The 20,159-nt window shown below is 32.3% G+C and overlaps 1 protein-coding gene across 2 annotated transcripts in view; it reads left to right on the forward strand.

Moving 5' to 3' along the window:
* Nucleotides 1–20,159, forward strand: part of side-VI (sidestep VI) — a 743,337-nt gene that overhangs the window by 682,167 nt on the left and 41,011 nt on the right. For both annotated transcript variants that reach the window (XM_076401766.1, XM_076401767.1), the window contains exons 10-11: nt 11,442–11,601; nt 16,113–16,345. In XM_076401766.1, the coding sequence (XP_076257881.1) occupies nt 11,442–11,601; nt 16,113–16,345 (393 nt within the window). The remainder of the gene's footprint in view (nt 1–11,441; nt 11,602–16,112; nt 16,346–20,159) is intronic.

The raw sequence follows: 20,159 nt of genomic DNA on the forward strand, positions 1-20,159 counted from the left end.
AGAACTAGATATTAAATACAGTATTGCCTATTTAGAATAAATTATATCCCAAATATCTTTGGGAACTATCGACTGAAAACAGTCGAAATAATCGATAATCAAAAAACTAGCGACTGAAAATAGTAATTACTATTTTCAGTCAAATGAATGGTTCGACTGTTTTTTTTTTCATTTCGTGATGTCAGACGAAGATATATGAAGCGTTTCCTGTATAAATTTTATTTATATAGGAAACTATAAAATATATAAAAATATTTTTTTTTATTTTATATTTTCCATCGGCGAGTCAAAGGTGTACATATTCCTTCACGTACAAACTTTTAAAAAGAAAAGGAAAAAAAATATTACTGAATACTATTAACATGCAATTTATAATTTCATTATAAACGAAATAGAATTACTTTTATATTTGAATGCTCTGTGGATCTGTAAAATGGAATGGAATTTTTCTATGGAATGGCATAATACCCCACAATTGTTTTATCGTATTTTAATAAGTTAATTTCTATTTTTATATAATATACTTTAATAAATATACACAATACAATAAAACTTTAAAAAAAAACTAAAACTAAAGATAAACAATAATTATAAATACCAAATAAAAATTTATATATATATATACATATATATATATATATATATATATATATATATATATATATATAAATTTTTATTATAGAAATTTTTAACATAGAAAAAAACTAATCTATGACATAATTAAAAATGATCGCATAATAACTACTAGAGCTTTTTTAAATAAATTAAATTCTTTATTTATGATTGAATGGAAATATTTTTAATAAAAATCGAAACAGTAATCGAAATATTACCTATTATTACCATAAAATCATCAAAAGTATTTTAGTATTTATCATTCACAATTTTAATCTTTTTACAAAGTTACATTAACAATCTTAAAAAATATCGTTCCACAATGCTGCTATATTAATATTCAATATATTATTATTTACAAGCAAACTACCAAAAAAATCATAAAACTATATATATTACATATAAATCTATGTAAGCATAAATTGGGTACATTTTTTGTTGAGGTCACGGCTAGAACAACAGAGCCAGAGTGTTAAAAATCAGTCGAATGAAACTAGTAGAACCGAAAATAGTAACTAAAAGTACGACTGAAACAGTATATAGTAACAAAATCAGTCGGATAGAAAATAGCTACTGAAAACAGTCAACTGAAACAGTCACTAGTAAGTAGTAAAATCAGTCAGACCAAAAATAGTCAATATAAAAAGTAGTCAATTACTATACAGTCAATTGTCGTTTTCAGTCGACAGTTTCCAACTCTATTCCCAAAATTGCCAATCGATATAACAGACCAGAGCCAAATCAACCACTGTTCATTTCTGATTGATAGTTTGAAATTCAATGAATGGCCGTTAATGGACATAAATAATAAATTAATGAATTTATTTTAATATTTTAGAAACTAGAATTAGTTTTAAAACATGGGCTGATAATTTAGCTCCTCAATTTACTCTACAAACATCTTTTGGATGCTCAGATTCAAAATGGTATATACTTGTGTTATTGGTATCAAAACTAAAGGAAATTATTTTTTTTCAAACCCATTATTATAAATTTAACCATAAGAATCACTTGTACTCTGAACACATATAAAGATCATTTTAAAAGTTTTCTATGGGAGAAATAGTAAGGCGATCTTAGGGTGGTGACACTAGTAAATTTACGAAGCACGTGACGCGGCTACGTTCTCACCCTTGTTAACCGCCGCCCTCGGAGGGGGATCGTTTGTCTTCCGTTCGGTCTAAGCAAATAAACGTCTACTTGTTTCGGCAGCTAGCAGGCGTCGGAATGCAATAATATTAGGAATACATCGATTTAGTGTCGTCCGCATTAAACGACAGAAACAACCTTACAAGAAAATCCCCTTTTTATCTTTGTTCTTTTTTTTTTTCGTCTTGCCTGTGCGTGTTCTCCAACTAAATTAAAAAGAAAAAAAACAGGAGGAAGATCTATTTTTGGAATAAATTTGTCGGTTTCTTCCAATATTATCCTCTCGGTATTATAAATCACAGAATAGTAAAAGTACTTTAAGTAAAAATAAATACTACTTGGATTAAAAATGGTAACAGTTCAGAAAAAAAACGCAATCGGGATTTTTTTATTGTTCCAAATGTGTTTCGTCTGCAAATCTAATTCCCGTACTTATAATGCATTTATACAAGGCAGCAGTTGTTTTTTCAGTGCCAAAACGAGGGCATATTGTTAACTTTAAAGGCATCACTGCTGCGTTCAGACGACATGTCTGGTATTAATAGAGTACTACAAGATTTTGCGCAAGCGGTGTCACTCAGTTTGTATTTTACAGCGATTGACAGCTGTCAAGATCTCCAATTTTAACTAAAATGGAAAAATAAGCTTAACTAAATTACCATCGCTGAATGAGGCATAGTTTCAAAAATTAAAAAATGGTGATTTCTATGTGAAAGACAAAGAACGTTCTGGTAAATCGAAAAGTTTGGAGTTTCGAAACTGCAAGAATTATTGGATGAAGGCCGAAACTCAAAAGTAATTGACGGAAGCTTTAATTGTGGCCCACTAAAAAACGATAAGCAATCAATTAGAATAACAGGCTAACGGTATATTGAAAAATGGTTTTATTTGGAATGGCGCAAAAATTCATGGTTATCACTTGGAGACATCGTCCGGTCGACTCCAAGGCCAAATCATTTGGATCGCAAAAAATACCTTGTATTTTTGGGTCAAGAGTGGCGTAGTACTACGACAAAATCGATCGCCACCGACAAAAAATGATCAATTTGTACCATACATTGATCGAAAAACGTCCACAATATAGCCGCAGACACTGTAAAGTGATTTTACAGCTGTCTCATAAAGCAACACCAGCCAAGGAAGCGTTGTAAGCACTTAGATGGGACGCATTATCGCACCCTTCGTAATCTCCAGTCTTTGCCTCATTCGACTATCAACTTTTTGCACCAATGGAACACGGTTATATAAAATAGTACAGATGAATATTTAGATATGAAAAGCGATGGGGACTTCGATTACTCACACTCTACCGTAAGAGCTTATGTTCAAGTCCACCAACTTCAGCTGAACAAATTGGACGACATATTATTGATCGCCATAAACCAGTGTCACTATTTCTACATCATATTTCCATGTGGCCAAAAATGGGAAGAAATTACAGAAATTGATGGAAAATATTTTAACTAATATATATTGTACAATTTTTTTAACGTGAAACGTCTTTAAAAGTGAAAACATCGAGATTATCACAAATGGAAACAGTTGGTAATATGATTTTATTATCAGCCAAACAATTGTCTATAATAACATCCAAAAGAACAATACATCAACACAAACAAAAATACAAAAATCAACATGAAATAAACCAAAACTCAATAAAAAAATGTAGCGATAATGTAGATATACGTCAATTGTTCCCAATCATTTAAAATTATAAATGCAAGACGTTACAACCACTGATATGATACTAGAGACACACAAAATTACACACGGTTGTAGACGGAACTGGAAATTCTGTCGCACCTAACGTACTTATCAAACATAGTGCCTTCTGATCACCTATTGCGAAATGCTGAAAAATAAATAGATCGCTGATTCAGTCGCTGTCAAACCTATATCGTTATTTCGAAATCATATATCCATATCGCCAAAAAATTGCGAAACAGTTACAGAAAATTATTGAAAATATTTGGATTAATATATGTTGTAAGAGTTTCTGTAAAATGAAACGCTTTTTAAACTGCAAAATCAATATCAGAACAAATGCAAACATCTGGTAATATTATTTTATTCTCACTCAAAAATTGTCTATAATAACATCGAAAACAACAATAAAATTCAACATAATATAAATAAAAACACAATAAAAAATATAACAATAATGCAGAAATACGTCATTTGTTCCGGATCGTTTAAAATTATAATTACAAAACGTTACAACCACCGATATGATACTAGAGACATACAAAATTAGTACAGGCACAAAGTGACCGTCTTACATGGCAACGATCGACCACACGTTGCAAGAAGGATATGATACATTGTTGTAGATGGAACTTGGAATTCTCAAAAACTCTCAACATCAGAACAAATGCAAACATCTGGTAACATTATTTTATTCTCAGCCAAATAATTACACTGGTCAACACAAAACTTGACTTTGAAATTAAAGCATTAAATTCCAATTCTTTAGGTCGTAATTAGACGAAAAATATATATGGCATGAAAAAGTTTGCTTTTTTATTTAGGAAACCGCTTGAACGATATTTTTCAAAATCTGTGGTGTTAATTTTTAATTAAAAGTGAAGTTTTACTATCAAAATAACTTACAAAAAAGTAGAAAATAATTTAAAAGTACTCGCTTTTACCTTTTTTTATGTTCATAGGTACATAAGTTCATAGATATCTTTTAATAAACCCAAAATATAGTCTCCCATCATGTTTTCAATGTCTTGGCCTTGATAACGTTCAAAGCTCATAATAATGTTCTGGTGAGAACGTTCTCCTTGCTCTTCTGAATACACTCCCATGTTGTTTTTGAATTCATCTAAATGAGCATGCAGTATATGAACTTTTAATGATATCTTGCGGCCCATGGCCTTAAATTTTTTGAGCATATTTTCAACTATCTTTTTGTAGTTTTCCGCTTTATCATAAAAATCCAGAAACGGCTGCTTTTTTCGAAACTGTTTCAACTTGCTTTTTGAGTAAGATTCAGCAGCTTTGGAAGTTTTTCATCGGCGAAAGTCTGTCTGATCTGCGGACCAACAAAAACTTCAACCTTAACCTTTGCTTCTGATAATTTCGGAAAAAAATTCCTCAAGTATGCAAATACTTCTGAGGTTAAACTAAAATATAGAAATAGAATTTAATATGTCTATTATACTAAATTCGCACATTTAAAATTATTACTGTCAACATGTGGAGCCCATATGCGTAGAAAATATGCTTCGTATGCTTGACAGTGAACATGAGATTTAATTCGAATTGTTCGTCTCTAAATTTAATAAATTGTCCACATATATAACAAAATGCATCAGTATCATATCTACACTTTCGTGGTGACATTTTAAGGTATTCTTGTCGTTGTTTATCGCTCTAGTGCCATCTATCAGCGCTATGTGAAAGTTTAAACGCCACTCTGATCGCGCGGTATTTTTAAATGTATTAAATATAATTAAAATTTATAAAAAGTTCAAATACGAGTATTAAAACTATAACTAATACAAAAGCAAACTTTATATAAAAAAAAAGTATTTTATTTTCGTTTTTGTTCATAACTAAGCGGAAAATCATAAAATAAACTTTAGACCAAAGAACGAACATTTCTTCGTAGAGTCGTGTTATCTATAATAAAATCGAAAATAACAAAAAAATCAACATAAAATAAATAATAACTCTATAAAAAATATAACAATAATGCAGGAACACGTCAATTGTTCCGAATCGTTTAAAATTATAATTACAACTCGATCCAACGCCTGATATGACACTTCGCTCGCTTCCAATTCGTTTAACATCGAATATTTCGATATGTCATATATCCCGATCGAGCAGCTCTCTCGGATCCAAATTGAAATAACATCAAATATTACGTTGTCGTTCCCCGAAATAAAACTTTTATAAATTTAATGTCGTCGATTCGTTCTCGACATAACTAACCGAGGAAATATGATTCTATGATATTTTCACTTTGATTGCATGTCAGCAACAGATGTATATTCCAGATTAAGCTGTCTCCCGTTATGACCGTATCTTGGACGAGGAGGTTTTTTTCGCCCTGATTGAATTATATATTGGATACGGGGAAATGATTTCAAATTTATGCAGAGGTATTTTTAGATAATGGCCATCGAATATTAAAGTATTCTTTTCGCGAAGGAGTTCCTTCTCTCTCCCTTTACCGTGTTCTTTTCATAACTTCGAGTAGCTAATAAAAATGATGTCCATAAGACGCTTTTTATTTATAAGATGGTAAAAGTTACGGCACCCTTTAGTTTTAGTTTTTCCTTCGCTTTCTTTGGGTAAAAATTCATAGGGGTTATTCCACCAGGGTCATGATTTTTATTATTGTTCAATGAAATTATTTCTGCACAACTTGTAACTAATAACTTGTATGTGTTAGGTATTAAAATTAATTTGTAGCAAAAAAATCTAGGATATTAATCTGAATACAACTCTTAAAAGAACCAGCCAACTAGGAGAGGAAATACTTACGTTTAACTGTATCATTCAAGAAGACTCTTGGAGAAGTACCCCTTTTATTGAACGGAAACCGACAGGCTTATATGTTTCGAAATCGACAGGCTTATATGTTTCGAAATCGAAAACTTAGAAGAAGATGGCGTCAAATCAGAAGCCCATTTGATAAAACCTTGTCTAACAGAGCCACACAGCAACTAACAAAAGAACGAAAAATCCGTGCTTAGACAGAGTAATCTTTATTATGTACAGCTACAGACAGAGATATTTATCCTGATTTTTTACTGATATATATTTATCTTTTGTATGTTCTGCTTTCTAATGATCTCTTATAATTATTCTATCTTCATAATCACATAAATTTGGCCGTTTAATATCCAAAATACTTTTCCATAGTTTCAAGTGAAACAGATCATCCAATGAATCCGATAGTTCTCCAACTGTTAGAATTCTGGCAAAGATTATACAAGTATAGTTATTATTACAATAGTAGTAGTATATATACTATATATGTGTAAATACTTATATAGTATATATACTACTACGTAGTGTATATACTTGTACAAATTATTGAAAAATTTTAATTCGTCAACATTTTTCCCATTTTTTCTTTTATTTTCGATCTTTGTTCCACATTTTTTAGTTTCCTTTGTCCTTGATAGTTTCAGTTCTTTATACAAACTATGAACATAAGAGTCTTTGTGGCCAGGTTCCTTGCCCAGCTTAGGCTACAATTCAGCTAAAACATAACATTTTATTAATAATTTATACTTTATATACTTATTTTCGTATTGTCCGTTTAAATTTTATATCTGGAGAAATATGAAAGAATAATTACTAGATGGAATTTCGAAAAATATACCTTATGTACATAATTTTAAAGCTTCGAACTTTGAAAATATGTCAGTGAAAGAAATAGAATTTTCCAGAATTCGAGACATAAACCTTGAGTTTTCATCATTTTCATGTCTCCTCCAAAATGAAACTATTTTAAAATTTAGTGTTTGTATAACTTTTTGTTTTTATTAATGTATTTGTTAATTTATTATTTATTAAGAATTATTATTATTTCTTATTCCTGATTTTCAAGTATATACTGATAATGGGAGAGGGTTTTCTAGAAATATGAAGTAATTTCTGGACCAAACTGAACGATATACCATTGGGTAATATTTACCATCCCTTGTATAGTTTTAGCTTCTAGATTAATACTTCCATCAAACTTAAAAAAAAGTTTGTTTGACAGAATGGCCCCAATAAATTAATACTTCTTATCTTATTTTATGTATAACATCAATCTAAAAGTCAGTCTGATGGTCACTGTCTCTGAATAATCCTAATCTAAGTTGGTATGACAGACATCAAGTTTTCATATGCTCCAAAGAACGAAAATAAGAAAGATTTAATATTTAAAAGATGCATGTCGCCAGTAAAATGGAACTATTTTAAAATCCAGCAACTGCAAGAACGTTCGGACATATGCGGCCTTTCTCTCGGCTCTCGTTCACCCTGTGGACCGACCGCCAGCGCCTCTCCGAGTCCTGCGACGCTCCATCGTCTGCGCTCCAGGGATGCATTTAAAATGTACATAAAATGTCCGGGCCCGGACGAACGTACCTCCCGGACTTTCTTGTTTCGCTTCTCCATTCAAACTTTTATTTGCCTTCCGGAGTCGGCGCTGCGCTCGCCGTGGCCGATTTCCGGATTAGAGTGCGGAAAATTAATGTTGCCGCTATGGCGTTCTGATCGGGCATTCCGAGAATATCGTGCTTATAAATTTAAGATGGGGTTAGTGGAGCGGATGATTCGAAGAAGCCAGCCGAGGACCTGGGGCCCGGCGTATCGAATATGCCCGGTAATTATCCGGTATGAGTCCGAGGCGTGATTCCTACAGCGATAGCTTCATTATGCTTTATCATTCATCAGCTTATAAAATCTTTAATTATAGGTGTACGGGGGATGAACAAAATATTATGAACGTGTAATATATACAAAATTGTTATTTATCAATAATGTGTTATGTTAATAAACCTGTTCTTCTGTCGATATTGGAAAAACTCTTCGATAGCTTCGTTCATTATTAGCACCAACGATTCACAGACTGAATCTAACGTCGATTTGCCTTGATTACCCACAGCTGACGATATCGGCTAGACGCGAATGTATATACATAAAAATAATACATACCTTGAGTGTTTATATAACATACTCAATGTACCATTCTATCATTTAATTTATTAATATATACACTGACACCTGTTTTATAAAACCCTGTGAACAAACGATGTGATCGGTCCACCCACGCATAATATATATATATATATATATATATATATATATATATATATATATATATATATATATATATAGAGAACTAATTCTACTTTTATTTCTACTCCTCCTCTCCGAAGAGGAGGATCATTGATCCTTTCTAAATCATGGAAACCAAAAACAATAGTTGAAATATTATAAAGCAGCAGATTTCTCCAAAGCCACAACAACATTCCAAACTATCAAAGGTGTAATTTTTAACGAAAACTATCGAATAGATCAATTAAGTTAGTTTATTTAACATTTTTTTAAAATATATTTTACAGTCTCCTTTTACAAAGTAGGGATTTATCTGGACTGGGCCTACACTTCAACGTGGACTCCGAACCACGGTCCTCAGCATTAAGCCTACCGACTGGCGAGTGACTACCTTTAGAAGTCATTCGGTCTTACCCAGTCTGGTTACTGGCGTGACTGGGATCAATTTCCTTGTCAGATTTTATACTTTTGCTTAGGACAATCACAAATTTCAAACAACCACAAACATAAATTTACGACCTTGCCCCAACAGGATTCGAACTCGCGGCTATCACAACAATAGGAGAACCGTCCTATCGCCTTTACCACTGCACCACCAAGCCGGCTCTGTTTAACACTTGTGTACATGTATATTATGTCATTATAATATAAGTTATAAAGTTGTGAAATTCTATATTTTTGAACCTATTGTTACTCTACTCTAAATATTATCAGATTATATCTTATTTCTTTATTTAATTCTTGATCTATCTATATGAATTCATCTATCATTCCTTCATATCCATGTTTGCTCAATCTCCTTTTCGCGCATTTGGCAAATTTGCCTCGTCAAATATGACTTATTTTATAAATCTTTCAGTCTATATTTAATATCTTTTTGATTATATCTCTAATAGTAGGATGTTCTTGCTATTTCTATACTTATTACAGTCCTACTACCCTCGATATATCGGAACTGTTTTAGTCAGTCAGGATATTTAATTTTAATATCCTCCCTTACCATAATAATTGTCCCGTTTATCTTCCTCGACCGTTTCTCCTCATTTCTTTTCTTTCATTTATCATATTTTTCCCTGAATTTATTATATTTTGATAACGTCATCTCTCAACATTATTTTATTTGTTTCCCTAATGGGACAGAACTCTGATTTTCGTTATATAATATTTTAAAATCAATTTGGAATAAAATGTAATGTATTTAAAATAAAAGAGACATTTAATGTACCTTTGACATGAAGCTTCTTCCGTGAATTTCTAGAGAAAATTTGAATATGAAACTGAGGAATCAGTTATAATATATTTTGGATCTCATAGCATATAAATACCTGGAAATAGTTGGTTTATCAATTACTAAGCTGTCTGAAGGCTCTTTGAGAGTTTGTCTAAATTTTCATCTGACAAGACCTACAATTCATAGTCTTCGAACATTTTTGGTCCTCTAGATCATTATTTGTCATTGATATCAAAACCACCACTTTTAAATTGTTGACACCAAAACCGATAATTCGGATATGACAAAACAGCATCATTTATAAAAGTGTTTAGTGGGCTTCGGCAGCAAATTTCCCTCGACTTCAAGAGTTAAGTTAGTTTGTTTAACAAATTGATTAGATTGATACTTTGTTTTTGCACCAATAAATATCGCTGATCAAAATACGCGAAAGTACCTCATAATAAAATTGATGAAATATAATATATAACACAGTTTTATTTATGAAATCTCCTTTGAAACGAATTATCACCATCTTTCAAACTATTTAGTTATCCGTATCATTATTTGACATTGGCACGAAAATCGCCAGTTTTAAGTCGTCGAAACCAAATCCAAAAATTGGGAAATAACAGAGCATTGCCATAAGTTTCTAAAAGTGTTTCGTTTAAATCGAACAAGGAAAGTAAGGAATGTCCTAACTGCAATTTTCAACGTTCCTTAATTAACATCTTTATACACTGAATAACAACAATTCTAGATTGAAAATTGTTATATTATGTAGAGAAATTCTAAAACCATCGAATTCATTAAATAAATTACAATTAATTAACAGTTTCAGTAGTTGATATCACTGATCAAAATACATGCAAGCGCCTAATAATAAGAATGATAAAAATTAATAAATAACTAAGTCTTACAGATGATTCCCGAATGTTGAACAAACGTTCTAGTATATTTGGCTAATAATACTTTAGTACTCAAAACACGAAATTAAAAGGGCTTTGAAACGAATACTTCTTATATCTCCAACTTATCACCATCCATGCGGACATATGGCCTAATTTATTGACCGAATATTTCCTCGGAAAGTCCCATTGAACATTTGTAAACCAGCCGCCGCCTGACGACAATATATGTTAGTCTATTTTCTAATGCTATTTTCAAATTTATCTCTTCACCGGTGACATGGGTTCTATAGTAGTTGGCGTTTATTGATTCGAAGGTCTCCGAATAAAAAAAACCCTCTCCAAGCTACAACTGGAGAACAAAGTAAACGGTTATCAATCGTCAGAGGCAAATATTTTCCTATCTCCCCGGCCCCCAGTCCCCCCTCCCCCCTCCTCATCATCAATTCAGCCTTCAACCGTGGACTGTAAGGGGGCCGGTAAATATTGACGAGTGACTGATTTATGTCCGCCGATATGGCGGCTTCACAAAACACTTGTCCGAAATTATTTGCCTTATCCATTAGCGGCTGTCTGAAGAGGGGTATTTAAATCACTGGACGTTTATTCTGGCGGTTTACGTAGCAATTATACCTAGCCCCTTTGTTATTTACTCCATTTTCTCCTGGGCCGTAAATCACCGAACCGATCTTGCTCAGGATAAACGGCGGAATTATGCAGGGCGTTCATTTGGTATGGCATAACGATAATTTTCTTTGTTTCCGCAGGATCAGATAATCCAGGCGAACCAGAAAACGGGCATCATCATGATATCCACCAGTTTGGCGTTACAGGGGGTCACTCGAAGTCAGGCCGGAAACTACACCTGCATAGCTTCGAATGTCGAGGGAGATGGGGACAGTAACACAGTGGAATTGAAAGTTATGTGTAAGTTATCCATTTAATGTTACTACGTTCATTTATAGATAGGGTAGATTTCATTACTTATTATATTCATTTTCATTTCAAACCCTAATCACTGTGCTCTTTTAATCGATGACCTTTCTCCAGTTCGCAGATGAAACCGTAAATTCACCACTGTAGATTTACAAAAACATTCACTTTTAAGTAAATCTCAGAATAATATTTTATAGCTTGTACCGAAGTCATTAAAACTGTTTTACCAAAATGATAACACGACTCTACGAAAAAATGTCCGTTCATTGTCCTAAAGTTTATTTTATGATTTTCCGCTTAGTTATGAACAAAAACGAAAAGAAAATACCTGTTTTGGTATAAACTGTGTGAAGCCTACGAAGCAAATTTTAACTATCCTGTGCGGAATCAAGACAAGACATGGGCTCCACATGTTGGTTGTAAATTGTACAAAATTTTTGGAAGGTAATCAGCAAGTCTTTCTCAATAGTTAAAAAATGAACCTATCCCAGGACTACCACGATAATTCTGTCGGATTATTTTTTTTACTTCATTGAAATTATTAACAACTCAACAAGAATCATATTTATGATTACACAGCATTTTTCATTTATTCACCCTCTTCACCGAATTATGATAATATTGATCCATTTAACGGCTCCACAACAACTGATAACAGAGTTTCTGATCTTAATACGTTAAAGAGCGATTCGCTACTGTTGTGATACTGCATCATTTTGTTGGAACCAAAGTCGGTTCAAGTGTTTGTTGTTATCTTATAAGGATCAAAAAGAATCACTTGAATTTTTTTTGTAATACAATAATCACCGCACTGATTTCAAAAAAAAAATAGCATTACTTCATATTATTTCAAGAAAATTTAAAAAAAATTCTTAACATATTCGATAAAATCTAATCCATTGAGTTCGTATGCATCAATCGAAGCAAATGGCTGTTAGAAGGGTCTAGATCTTGGCGATGTCTGGGCTGAAGGGAGGTCAAGTGGACTTAGTGGTCCAGTAGTATGACGTCAAATAATATCTTTATGAGCTTGAAACTGCTTGCTTGAATTTAGTGAATTATCATCAATAGCGTTCATCGTCAATACTTCCGTTTGGTTTGAATATCTCCTAATACTGCTGATACTTCCCATTCCACCTAAAATACAGTTATGTTGACCTATAAATTAATTTTAAAGGATTTAAAACAGATGGTGCTTCTGTGTATTAAACAGCATCGGATACTTTTCTATATAGGCTTCACTATTCGGTATGTTATATGGGGTCGAAGTGTGCACAAAACATATCTTCAGTGCGTTGAAAATATCTGAATTTGTACCGAATTTAATTGTTTACCGAGTTGTTTGTACAAGTTTTACTTCTTACTTCAATTTTAATAAAAACAAGACTGAAAGTCATCGAATGTTGTACGCAGATTATAGCAACCATGCTGTGTCGATTCTAACATGTGAATACTGGTTAAAACGTTTTAAAAATAGTGATTTTGACACCGAAAACAAAGAGTATGTATTCGAAACTAACACAAAAAAACCATTTCCAATCGTTTGAAAAATATGGAAATGATCCGAAAGCTTTAATATTTTGTGCCGCGAGAATTGAGGCCAAAAAACATCAATGTTTTTTGCTTCGTATTGTCACGCGATGAAAAGTTAATCCATTATTATAATCCAGAGCGAAAAATCATGCGGACCATCTGGTGACGTATCAACGACAAAGCCGACTATTTATAGCTAATATTCTATATTTGGTGGTATCATCTTGGTGTGATATGCTAACCAATGAGACGCCAAATTTTACCTATGCTATGACCGCATGTTGAGAAACTGATGAAAATATATTGGGAAACATAAAATAGGTAGTGCTACCCCGCTCGCTGTATTCTCCAGACCTTGCTCCTTCTGATTACTACTTGTTCCGACATATGAATAATGACCTGTATAAGCAGTGCTTTACTTGTTATGAAGATACCAAAAAATAGGTCGATTTGTCGATAGCCTCAAAAGATACATCATTATTTCGAAATGTAATCTGTAAATTTCCTGAAAATGAGAAAAAGTAGCGGCTATAGATGGACAATAGTTTGAATGAAATGCAATTTTCGGAATTTTTACCATAAAATTCTAAAATTTAAAAAAATGCCTTAAACGTAGTTTATATAATATTCAAGTTTCATAAATGAATAATGGAGTAAAGTTTCACAAAAAAAAATACATTCTTAAGAACAGAATTTGGTAATCTTACTACGAAACAAGGGACTGTGCCGTTTTGTAATACAAATAAATAAAAACAAAAATAAATTTCACTATAGACAAACTATAGTCAAAAGTGGCGACTTATACATGTATCCAATAACAAGAACGCAAAAATAAATCAACAAAAGACCACTCTCCTCTGCTAAATAAGCTCAATGAATACGATGGCAAAAATAAAATGCCGATTTTTAAATAAACGAACAAAAGAAACATAAATCGGTACAGAGCAATAGCGCGGAATGAGGGGCCATTCCCTCCACATACAAATTGATGCCAAGTAAATTCGCAGGGCGTCGAGCGCTCTGTCTGGGCGAGCAGATGGGCCAACAGAAGAAAAGCATTTTCAATAGCACGCGTCATTGGACCTCGCAGGGCCAGTATGTCCGGCGTTGGGTGAATAATGATCGTCGTCCATGCACTTCCGACATTTATTTCGTAAAATAATAAATAAATCCACGATGGGAAGCGATCCGTCCGAGTTGGATCGTGAAAAATCACCATTCGACGCCACTAAAAGGAATTTAGAATCTATACGTCCTTTTAAATGGTTTTCAAATGCGACTCGAGTGCAGTCCGTTATTCGAGATTTTTGTTGCCACTTAGCTTTGTTTTCTGTTTGATCTGAAGTTACAGTTTGAGTACGTTGATACCACTAAGAATATGATTTCCCATAATAAAATCTACCAATTTTTAAAACACACCTAAAAATTTAATTCACAGCCCTTATCTGACCTGATGAATGTTTTTTATAATTAAGAACCACTCTGTTGAGTTGCGAGCTAGTGAGTCCTATCGCCCTGACTGCCATTAACACATGTGGTAAAAAGTCCCGACCATAACAAAGAAAACGCGGTTCATTTTGTTCAATATTGGCTTTTTTCCTCAATGTAGTCTCCATCAAGAACCACACAGTCATTCCAGCGCCACCCTACCATTTCAATACCACTTTTGTAAAACGATTTATCTTTTGTCTCAAAATAGGCCTGTCACCAGTTGCTAACCGCTCAGATGGCTATCGTTTTGATTCCGGAGTGATGTGAAGTGATGAATCTATATTTCATCCATTTTCATATATCGATGCAAAAATGTCGGTTTGTTACGTTTAAACACGTTCAAACACTGCTCAGAATTATCAATATGTTTTTGTTTTTGGTCAACAGTGACAAAACGCGGCACCCACTTTGAACAGAACTTTCTCATAATCAAATGCTCTTTTGGACGTCCACTGCATTCTGCATCATCGGTGTCTCTACGACTATATTCGAAGTCAGCAAACGAACTTTTCATGCCATTGCTTCGCTTGAACGATATCATTTCTTATCAAGAAGCAATGTAAAATTAAAACAAGAAATTGTTTTTAAAACAATAAAAGGAGTGTCACACTTAGCACAATAACTCACAAACTTATGAGTAGAATATCATGAAATTTCTTTTGAAGGTTAGTACTAACTGAAAAAGCGATGAATGCAATAAAGCTTCATCTATGTGTTGGCCCCGGGACTTATCTCTTCATCCAATTGAGACATTTGTTGTTTCATGCGTCAATTTTAATTCAAGTTACATATTCTCCACATGAATTTTTGGGTCATACATTTTTTTGATGATATTTTCTTCATCTGCTAAGTTTTGGTAAATCAATCATTATATAATGATAGCTAATGTGAATTAATTGTAATAAATTGAATTGACTTGAATAACAAGTTTACGCCACTCATTAACATCTCATTTTCATTCACAATCTTAGTGAAGGATGCAAATATCATGGACAGTGATGAAGAGATGTGTGTCCACCAAATGTGTCCAGCAATTGTGTATACAGCTGTTTGAAACTATTTCTTCCCAAACCACCTAAACAGATTCATTAAACTTCTGCTCAAATGTTGCTTATAGTGCCTAAGATGTTTTGAGCATAGAAAATATATTACGTTTAATCCCCCATAATGAATAAGAGTCCATAATAAATCATAATAAATGATAGATTACAGAACAACACTATATCTTGTCAAACACAAAACATTTTGAATGGCCCTTCCTTCACTTCTTTTGAGTATATTTAATAGTATTTTTAACTATTTAAATGTTAATAAGATTTCGATGGTGATATCACTAAATTCTTATTACATACAAAAAAAGCTTAGACACTGTGAATTTGACCTCAAGATTGGTAAATGTGCAATAATGCTAAATGCAAAAATACTAAATGTTCAACCAGAAAACATTACTATTTTTTAAGTGTATTATTTTGTTGCAGATAAACCAATATGTAGGATGAACCAAAAGAGAGTTTATGGAGTTGCTAGGCATGAAAACGCTAAAATATTATGCGAGGTTGAATCCTACCCTCAACCCGACAGATTTAGCTGGTCTTTCAATAATTCCGCTGAAACCATTGAAGTTGCACAGTCGAGATACAACTCTCAAACGGACCATCATTTTTCTTCGGTGCTTACCTATACGCCAGTAACAGAACTAGACTACGGAACGGTAAGATATTGAATACAATTATTGTATTATATATTTTTTGTTATTAAATCATTTCCCTTTCTTGTAATGATGATTTTGTTAAACATTTGAATAACCAGTGTCAATAAATTGAGAGTTTTAACAAGGCTTTAGAAATACTAGGGATATATTGTTCATGAAATAAGCATTAATTAGCATCAGTATATCAAATATATTCTCAACATTACGAGACTTCACTTTTGCCTAATTCAGTCACAATAAAGAACGGGTATATCCAAAAGGAAATATATTCTCAATTAAAAATTAATCTTGGATTTTTTTTGAGTTTTCAGATGAGTTTTCAACCTATGGGTCAAGTCAAAAATAGAAATTTTCTGTAACATTAGATAAAAAATATTGAAAAAAGGATTGCGCGCTTTCTTCAACATAACTTCAATCACATAACAATACATGGTTTATGTTACTATTCTAGTACTTGTAGAACCTATCAAACTGTTAAACAACTTACCCTAACCGGAAAATTAATTGCTTTTCAAATGTCTCAATATAAAATAACAGGATTCAATTTAGTATCATTGAGTTATTCAATGTCATTTTTCACATTATTTACATTATTATAAGTTTGATGTCATTGATAAAGAACCTGGAGACCAAAAAAGTTTGAAGGCAATGAATTGTGAATTGTACAATAAAGTAATTTCAAATACTCAGACTTTCAGAAATTCCCGATATTTATATGCAAGGATTCAAAGAGTGGGACATTGGCTACTCCATTGCTTGCCAAAAAAAAAGGAATTTTATATGGTATATTGATACTAATCATAAAAGATGGATGTATTACAATAATCCCAAATACAAAAGGTCATCCATATCAACTCTGAAGAAGAATATTCAAAGATATAAAGTATAGATATGCATATGGCGAGAGAAGCAAGATACAGTGTATTACTAGCAACTAAAACTAACTTATTGTCAATTAAACAAATTGAAATAGGTATTGTTGCAAAAAAAAAGAATACCAACCTTAACGAGTAACAGTAACACTTAGCCCCATGTCGCAAAAGCTATGAAGAATAAACTTTTGCGGTTCGAATAGAAAATTTCCACCAGACATACCGCTTTTCGATTACCACTTGTTCAGATCGATGCAATATTGCTTGGCTGGTACACGGTTTCTTTTAAAATTAAACTAACCACACCACCTTCATTTATAATGAGATTTATTAACAAAGTTCCAGAAACCAATGATCTTCGCAAATAATCCGAGACACTCCGTTTATGCAATCAACTCAGAATCAAGAGATCTGGCTAGACGCGACTTATAGTTTTTAAAAACGACAACAAACTTCCCGGAAAGCGAGGGAAAGGCCAGAAGATTAGTTTTTCAACTTATGTAATTTTTCTCGGGCCGAGAGTAGAAGTTCGGAGAAACTCTATTTACAACACGAATAACTTCTTCTAGGGAACGTCAACCTTTTCTCGTCGCTACATTAAGGGAAACGATGAATATTTATTGCTATTAAAACGTAAACAAGTTATCAAAGAGGACAAATATCTTGGTACTAAATGTTACCGGACTTGCTTATTAACGTCGTTTTTTGCCAAAATTTCATAATTATTCAAATTACAATTACTTCAAAAAAAATTACACACACTCGCATACTCCGTCCAAAATAACAGTCAACTCACGTCATCAAAATTTATGACGTCCCAATCTTTTATTTTGGCTTTGACATATATATCAAATGCATACTATATACTTATCGAATATAATCTATTTTAATATTATAATTCATGTAATGCATATATTATCGAGAGTCTTAAACTATAGTTAATTATACAGGCACAATATTTTTTAGTGTAGGGTTATTTTATTATATTTATACTGAACTCCACACTACCTATGAAGTAGAGTTCTATGTGCATTGCTTTTTATATAATGGCATCACCTGCAGGCCTAATCTACTTAATTAACAATTCCATATCCAGGTAATGTATTCTATTTTCATTAGAGAGCATATTTATCTATTCACGTTTAGTTTTTATTTCCTTCGTTTCGTATTCATTTCTGTGTTTCTTATCGTCATTTTGATATGAGCATATTCGTCCTTATTTTCTGGTGTTATTACCCTTGACAATTTTTCTTGCAAGTCTTAACTCATTTGCTCTTTATTATCTTATTTAGTCACCGAAATTCCCTTAATTCTCTTCATATATACCAACCAAATGGTCATGTTAATTCTGAACAACTACACGCATATCTATACATACAAATCTCAGTCACTATCACTTAGAAAAAGTACAATTATTAACATATTTATTTCTTAATTACCGAACACGTCAATTTCTTGCTATGTGTGTCTGATGGAATTCATCCGAATCGAAGGTGTTATTGTATAGAATGCATGAATAGATTGTGGAAAGAAACAATGCTAAACAGTTTTATACAATATGTCCCCCTCGACCAGCATGCCATTATAATGATTCTTTGCCAGCCGCCCTATTAATTCGCTAGGATCAAAATATGAAATGATAGAGAGGAAGGCTAATACTTTTTCTGCGATCTGATCTGTAGTATCTTTTTTCGGGCCTGTTTATTCAGAAAATAAATACAAAATACAAACATTTATTTATATTTATCGAGTTATATTTATGGAGTGAAATAATTATCCCAATTCAAAGAGCTTCATATTCCTTTGTTTTCTGAGAATTATTTCCAGATTAACAGTTTCGTCTAAAATAACTGTTTAAATTATGATTACATCAAGAATATAATATTGAAAAAATTACTTACTTTTTTCATACATTTCATATATTTAAATCCGAATAGAACCAACATCAAGGTGTAACGTTCGCATTACTAAATCTAACATTGTATTATTCACTTTTTAAGAAATTTTGTAACTGTAATACGCTAAAAAGTATGTTCAAGAAAAACCCCTAGCAACTTAATATTCCATACTAGCAGTACTTAGCGCTCTAACGTATTTTATTGGCAAGAGAAGGGAGCATTATCTCGTTCTTCTCCAAAGTAACTGATTAGAGATTCAGTATGTCTCTGACTCGGACTATTTATTAGCTTTGGCATAACGTTTGCCTGTTTATAACCTGTAACTATTATCACTAATATTTTAAAGTATTTTGACATTTGACAACCTAACGAATTTTATAGTTAATTTGCTTGCATATTCGGACTCATTAAACAGTATCTTTTTGACTAGAGTAATATGAGAAAAAAAAATGTTCTGATCTTAAAATTAATTTACAAACAGCAATTGGCAATGAATTCGACGTCGTGATGACATGCGTTCACTACTATTTTGAATGGACTAATTATGAAGTTATTGGTTTTGTTTCATAGCGGACTTTACAATAGAGGTTTTGAATTTTACCCTTACCAGTAATACCTGTTTCTATATTTCTTCAGGATTGCAATAAGTATATCTGTCAACTTCATTTATATCCTTTAAATACATATACTTATGTCCATTAAAACCTATTGAATCTAATAGGATAATTTTTATTTATACGTCCAGTATGCATTGCCAGTATATAATTTAGAAAAAGTAGAACAATTTTTAATTCCGTATCTTTGCCTTTATCTTATTTTGGTAATGAAATTTCTTGTCCATATTCTATTATCATCAAACCTGTAACGTTTATTAATCATATAATTCAACAAAGACAAAAGAATTACATAGTAAACATTCTGTACACTATAATAGATACAGTAAGCTAAAGAGGAAAATACACGGGTATTATTAGTGACGATTAGTTTTTCTACAAGCTCTTTACAAACATAAAAATCATGTTTCTGCATAATAAAATTTTAAAT

Source organism: Rhynchophorus ferrugineus, unplaced genomic scaffold (assembly GCF_030347505.1).
Source record: "Rhynchophorus ferrugineus isolate W39M unplaced genomic scaffold, kcgeb_rfMv2 rfM4, whole genome shotgun sequence".
Classification (NCBI taxonomy): Eukaryota; Metazoa; Arthropoda; class Insecta; order Coleoptera; family Curculionidae; genus Rhynchophorus; species Rhynchophorus ferrugineus.